Source organism: Elephantulus edwardii, unplaced genomic scaffold, assembly GCF_000299155.1.
Source record: "Elephantulus edwardii isolate Elephantulus edwardi_28Jun2011 unplaced genomic scaffold, EleEdw1.0 scaffold00031, whole genome shotgun sequence".
NCBI classification, from domain to species: Eukaryota; Metazoa; Chordata; class Mammalia; order Macroscelidea; family Macroscelididae; genus Elephantulus; species Elephantulus edwardii.
Genome location: NW_006399781.1, coordinates 8,219,283 through 8,226,238, shown reverse-complemented (window position 1 = coordinate 8,226,238; position 6,956 = coordinate 8,219,283). Strand labels below are relative to the sequence as shown.

At 50.6% G+C, this 6,956-nt stretch overlaps 1 protein-coding gene across 1 annotated transcript in view; it reads right to left on the bottom strand.

Annotated features, from left to right (window-relative positions):
* The window catches only part of EIF4G1 (eukaryotic translation initiation factor 4 gamma, 1), a 20,418-nt gene extending 17,159 nt beyond the window's left edge, over window positions 1-3,259 (bottom strand). The window contains exons 1-5 of the mRNA XM_006884160.1: window positions 3,158-3,259; window positions 2,542-2,628; window positions 2,050-2,070; window positions 1,293-1,469; window positions 962-1,061 (exon numbers count right to left, since the gene is read on the bottom strand). Of these exons, the coding sequence (XP_006884222.1) occupies window positions 962-1,061; window positions 1,293-1,469; window positions 2,050-2,070; window positions 2,542-2,628; window positions 3,158-3,217 (445 nt within the window). The 5' untranslated portion in view covers window positions 3,218-3,259. The remainder of the gene's footprint in view (window positions 1-961; window positions 1,062-1,292; window positions 1,470-2,049; window positions 2,071-2,541; window positions 2,629-3,157) is intronic.
* Window positions 3,260-6,956: the final 3,697 nt, after the last annotated feature.

Below are 6,956 nucleotides of genomic sequence, written 5' to 3'. Positions count from 1 at the left end.
CTCTCTCTCACTCTCTCAGACTTAAATATATTCCTCTTCTACTGCCCTCTGCATTTGCACCATCCCCACCCATACAGGATAGAAGCACACTCTGAGGGGGCAGCAACTAAACTCCATAACCTGAAATAAAATCATGTCATTGACTATAAATGAGAAAACTCAGTTTGTCAATCCAGTTCCACACAACCTAGATTCAGTTTCAAACTAAGCTCTCAGTAAGGAGGTAAGAAAATTAAAAATAATACTATAAACTAGGCCCAGGATGAGAAAATTCCTTAAAGAAATGGTTTCCAAAGTGGGGCGTATATTAAAAAAAAACCAAAACTGTGCACGTGTTTCCATAGTGGACACTGTGCTGTTATGCATATGTCCACATAAAACCAATACACACATATTCAAGTAAATACTCAAAATTTTTCCTAAGAGGTGATCAAGATATTCTGCAAACTGCTGCTGTTCAAGGAAGCTCTGGCAGCTCAGTGGTGAAGAGATGCAATATCAACCCAAAGGTATATGTTCTGAGCTGCTTTTGAGAGAAAAAGATAGGCAAATTCCTCAATGCGATTTCCTCTGAAAACCATCGAAGCATCAGCTATGAGTTGGTCTGACTAGGCTGTACATAACAACCACCATCATCAAGGACTACTCCTTTCTTAGAATATATGGGGGGGCGGGGAACAGACAGACATGCACACTCTCAAATTATGGACGGCGTATTAAAGGGAATGCTCAAGGCCCTCAAGCCGGCACCTGATCTTACATTACATTCCCTGACCTGGGGAGGACTTTTACCTCACTTGATAATTGGAACAAAACTCCTTCCGCCACCAGTTAAAGCTAAGCATCAATTTCTACCATCTAGTCACCCTGTCATTTGTACACTAAGGCTGGGAAATCAGAAATCAGATCCGTTTGGCTGCTCTCTTGGACATACCAACACCTGACTCCCTCCCCTGCTTACCATAGGTCCCAAACTCTGTAGGATTTGCACCTGCAAAGAAGCCAGGGGCTCCGGCCTGCACGGGGTACTGCTGGGTGGGGACAACATAGGTAGAACGGCCCTGCTAAAGAGAGGGAGGAGAGGACAGGGTTTGAGGGAGCTTTAAGCACCATATCAGATAACAAAGCGAACACAGGGTCAGGGCAAATCAAGTTCAACTCTGACAATGACCAAGGAAGTCCCACCTATGGAAGAGACAGGACTGGAGGGCCAGGGTGAAGGAATATGGGTGGGAACATGGTTCTGCAGCCTGTAGCTCCCAAGCTTCTAGCTCCCAAGCCTCCAGCCTTACCTGCCCAGGGATGTAGTAGGCCCCCTGGGAGGTTGGGTAGGAGAGCTGGGAAGGGATCATCATCACTTGGGATCCAGCAGGGTAGACATGGGCAGCTGGGCCCGGGCGGGCGGGGGCTGCACTCTGCACTCGTGAGGCTGCACTGCTCGGGGGCTGGGCCCGGCTAGTGTAGAAGTGCTGTCAGAAGGGAGGAAGGCAGTTGGCACGGGATAGAGGAGGAAGTTGACTATAAAATGGCCATCCACAATGCCTCTATAATCTGGCAAGAAGTCCTAAGGGTATCAGAGGATGGGAATCAGTCTTTCCAGGACACCCCTGACAAGCTGATGGTTAAGTGATCTCTTGACTTCACATATGCCCTCTATATTCAGGTAGACATTTTGCTTTCTGTGTATTTAGTCTCTCACTGCCACGCATAGTCATGTAACCTTTACCAGATCCCCTCTGCAGAAGCCTCCTAACACCCAGATGCACCACACCGAAGGAAGATCCATTCAGGCAAATACCCCCCAGCATGCACTTCTCTACCTTAAGGTACTGAGGGCTAGCCTCTAACATGCAACAGTTACCCAATTACCAGATATGCACACATTCTTTGAAATTTAACCAACTAACATGCATCAATCAGCCTTTAACAACCTGGACAACAACTAAGTCCCCACCATAAAGAGCTCAAGTATCTGTATGTAGGCCCTAGCCAGAATAGAAGCTTCAGGTGAGGCCAAAAGAAAGTTCAGGATTAGGAAAGGAGTATTACCTGCAGAGACCTGAATCCTCCCTGAGAGCACATGGGGACAGGAAAGAAGAGAATTATCCCCAAGGTGATGAGAAGGAGGGGAAATGAAAGAAGTCGGGCAAGAATCTTCCCACTTTGTGAGGAAGAATATGGGGAACAGTAAAAGGCAAGAACCAGCTGGAGTGTTTCTATCGCCACTTCAACGAGAAAGCAAGGAAGGGGAATGTCAGCCTCCCAGTAAAAGGAGGAAACAGGAAAGCAGGAGTTGGCATCAGGGTCCAAAGCACTGCCTTTAATTCTGAGCGGTACCAAGTATCCAGTAATGCCACCCCCACCAACCACATACTATCCAAGGAACCAGAGCAGAGTGACCAATAGCACAAAGTACAAAACTGCACCAAAGAACATGCGGCAACTCTCGAAAAATTAAGCATAAGTACAGGGCCTCCAGTGTCCAGCACAGACCCAAACTGACCTACATTATCCACAGCTCCCACCTACACCCCCCCTCACCTGGCGGGGCTGAGAAGGCGTGTTCATTTGTGTCGCTTGTGGCGAGCTGAATACCACCGGTGCTGTCTGCCCCGGGGGAAACGCTGGCTGAAGGGAGGAGACCAGAGTTCAGCAAAGGGGGAAAACCCAGTGGGGTAGAAACCCAAGATGATATAAATGGAGGAGACTTGTGGCAAGAGTCTAAGTAATCCACACACACCCCCTCCCCATAACAGCCTTGGGGCCGTCTCAATTTGGCAGCAGGCAGCTGCACTTTGCCCTGCCACAGATGGGGGTGGAAACACACAGAGGTTAGAACCTGCTCCTGACCAGCTGCCTGGTCTCCCCCACCCCCACACCAAACCAAAATGTAAAAAAAAAAAAAATCCAAAACCCAGCCAAATCCACTACCTTCCATCCCACAGTGATTCATAGGGACCCTTTAGAACAGGGTAGAACTGTTCCATGAGGCTTGCAAGGCCGGGAATCTATAAAGACGCCCTCATCTTTCTGTCAAGGAGTGAGTGACCGGAACTGCCAACCTTTTCATCAGCAGTCGAGCACTTTAGCCACTGCATCACCAGGACTCCTACCCCCCCCACCCCCCCCCTAATTCTCAGTCTTCCTTTCTAATTACCTGTGGGAGTCCAGGGGATGGGGCGGGCGGGGGGCCTGTGGGCTGTGGAGCTTTGTTCATTTCATTTGGTGCCACATCAGGGTCCCCCCAACACCTGTTGGGAAAGAGGAAGGGACCCAGGCTTAAGGCAAGTGGAGTGGGGGAAGGGTTGAAGCAGCAAGGGCTGGGTCCAAATCAGAACCGCGGAGGCGCCAAAGGGGTGAAAGAGCGTGTTTCAGTCCCCACCAACATGTTGTCAAACCCGCACCACCTCCACCCACCTCCCTGAACTGCAGCAATAGCCCTCTCACTCACCCCCTCGATTAAGAATAGATCCACGGTGCAGCCTAAAGGTTCTGGGCATCCGAGGGCCTGGGGTTGGGAGGTTGAGGGGTATCAACCAGGCTTCGCGGGGCCCAAGACCAACCAGACCGGAAATTCCAGGTCTAGCTGGCACCAGGCTCCCGGATCACAAACGGAGCTAGCTGCTTCGACCCTGGCGTCCCCACCCCCCCACTCGGGGACACCGGGTTCGGAGCTTGGCCTGGGGGTACACAAGGTACGCCTGCCGCGGGGGGTACGCGCGCGGAGCTGGAGGCGATGCGTGCCGCCGCCTAAGAGTGCAGGCCAGCAAAGGTGGGAGGAGGGCCCTAAAAGGCCTGGCTAGCGGCGGCCGCAAAGCCAGTTCTAGGCAAGTGAGGGTCGGCCTGGAGGGCGGGCGGGGCCGGGGGCTCCTCCCCGCCCGCCGGCGCTGCCACCGCCCTCCCCTGCGCCCTCCCAGCGCAGCGCCGGCCAGTGCCAAAGAACAACGTGTCACTTCCCGGCGGCCTGGCCGCGAAGGGGGGAGGGGGTGGCGGGCCGGGAAGCCGCGGTGTCTGCGCCCGTGGGCCGAGGGGCCTCTACGGCCCGCCGGGGCGCTTCCAGGAGGCAAACCCGGCGCCCTCCCAGCCCCCAGGGCCCGCATATTCCCGCCCCACGCCCTAAACCCACACCCAGTGGTCAGGCCAGGCCAGGCCGGGCACACGTGGGCCGGGGATCGGGCCCCGGCGGGTCGGAGTCTGGGCTCGGACCGCGAGGCCAGGGCGCCGGGGCGGCGGCGCAGGGTGGCCGGTCCCGGCCCGGATGGCGGCGGATGCGGGGGGGGGGGGTGGGGGGGCAGGGTCGGGCCCGGACATGGCGGCTTTACCTTCAGTCTCCTTCAGTCCGCGCGGCCGAGCCCCACGCAGCCGCACAGACGTAGTCCACAACCATTTCCGGCTCCCCGCATAGATCCCGCTCGGCGGCCACCGCTTCTCCGCAGGCGCAGCCGGCGCCCCCACGTGACCGGCGCAGAGGGCGGAGCCGCGCCCAGGAGGCATAGGTCCTCGGAGCACATGGGCTTCACCCCGCCTGCTCACGTGACGCCGGGCCCCGCTCGCTCTTCCGAACTTTGGAACTTGCCGAGTATCATCTTTGCGTTTCTGTTCCGTGGTTCATTCATAAATTAAGTAGATCTATATTGGGTGCATATTAAATGCGACGCGAAGTGTTCGAAAGACCAATTCCGCCTACATAATCATGGGGCAGAAAAGAAGCTCCGGTGGCCGGCTTAGAGAGTAAAGAGTTGAGTTGCCAGCCTGGAGGCGAGCAGTTCTAATCCACCTGCACTTGGGGAGAAAGATGGGCAATGTCAGCCTATGCGATTTACAGCCTCAGAAAACTTAGGTCAGCAGTGAGTTCGGACTCCACGGCACATAACAACAAGGAAATAGTGCAGGTCTTGAAAACAATGTCGATATATTGTTTGTTCCTTAAAAGATTTATTAGCAAAGGGGATGAACTGTTGTATAGGATGTTACGCAACTGCATTGGTGTTGGTGCCATCCATATCAACCTTAGGAACAACAGCTACACTGATTCTCTGGAGCGCATTGTCAGCATTCATTGTGTTAATCTATCTTGTCATGGTCTTCCTCTCTTTCTCTGACCCTCCAGCGGGATGTCTATTTTCCAAGACTTGGCCCCTTTTGATAACATGCCTAAAGTTTGTGAGATCAAGTTTCAGCATCCATCCCTCTAGCGAGTAACCTGGTGGTACTTCCTCCAAGACAGTTCTTTATTCTGACAGTTCATAAGATACTGAGTGCTCTTCTCACAGTCTACTCAAAGGCATTAAATCTGTCATCCTTACACGTTGTCCAGCTTTCAGAGGAAATAATTTAAGACCATGCCTTGCATCAAATGTGCAAAGGAACATAACGAAAACGGTCCAAGAAAGAAGCAAGAAAATAGAACTAAGGCCAACAACATCTGCCACGGCCCTTCTCATACACACGCTCCACCCCTACCCCTCACCTTTCCCACTCCATAGTCCTGCCATTGGAACTAGGGGCACTATAACTTTGATGAAGCGCAGGGCCTGCCACGACTAACTCGAAAAGAAAAAAAAATTCATATTAAGGAGAAGATCCATAAATACTAGAACTTTGCTCTAGATTTATACTTCTCACTGGGGAGAAGGGACCTGCTGACTTTTAGACAGTGTATCATGTTTGGCTGTTTGTATTTCTTGTTTTGCTAACAAACCTGGTCAATCTATGGAGCTTGATTCAGGCATGATCTCCTCAATCACTTGCAATGCATATGAGAGCTAGACGGTAAGGATGACAGAAGAAGAATTTGAATTGTGATGTTGGAGAAGAGAGTACTGAATATCCCATGGACTGCCAGAAGAACAAACAAATTTATCTTGGAGAAGATGCAGCCAAAGTGATCCTTTCAGTGAAGAAGGGTAAAGTGTCATCTCACATGCTTTGGGCATGTTGATAGAAAGGTTATTCCTTGGAAAAAGACATCATGTGTGTAAAGATGGTGTGGTCAGTGGAACAGAGGAAGACACAAAACAGATGGGCTAATACACTGCAGTAATGGGCTCAAGTAGTCAGAGATGATAAGGATGGTGGAAGATAAGAAGGATTCAGATCTGTTGTTCACAGGGGTCACTATGAGTTTACTCACTCGACAATACCTAACAAAAACAATACCATTTGTTTGTGCAACCATCTGTCTGTGGCAACCTTCTCTGCAGAGAACTTGCTAGTCCTCTCCGAGGCATTCAAGCCCAGGCATCTTCTACACGATTTCCAGACCCTCACAAGATGCATATTATTCTTTAAACTGAGATTATTGCTAGATAATGACTAAGGATGATAGAAGAATAATTAATGCCTTTGAATTGTGGTGTTGGAGAAGGGTCTTGAACATACCATGGACTGCAAAGAAAATAAATAGGTCTGACTTAGAGTGAAGCCAAGTTTCTCCTTGGAGACTAGGATTTTGAAGCTCTGTCTTACATTCTTTGGACATATGGCCAGAAGGGACTTGTCTTTTGAATAAGACATAAAGCTTGGAAGGGTGGAGGGGCAGTGCAGAAGAGGAAGACCCCCAGATGAGATGGATTGACAGCATAACTAGGGCAATAAGGGTGGGTGTGTTGGAACTAGTGAGACTGGCTCAGGACAGGGTAAGCTTCAGAGCTGTTGTACATAGGGTCATTATGAGTGACTCCACAACACATAACAACAACAACACTTTAAAGAGGTCCTTGACAACAGATTTTCCCAATGAAGACAGCTTTTTCTTCACCCATGGTAATAGCAAAAAAGGTGATTCAACAGAATGTGGAAACTATTGACATCATTAACATCCCTGGCGTACACCTTTCCTGATTTTTACCTAGCACTGTTTCCTTGCTCTGTCCTGACAACTATCTCCCAGTCCAAGTATAGGGTTGGTTTTGCTTATTTTTTTAAAAAATTAAATTTTTTAAATTAATTTTAAT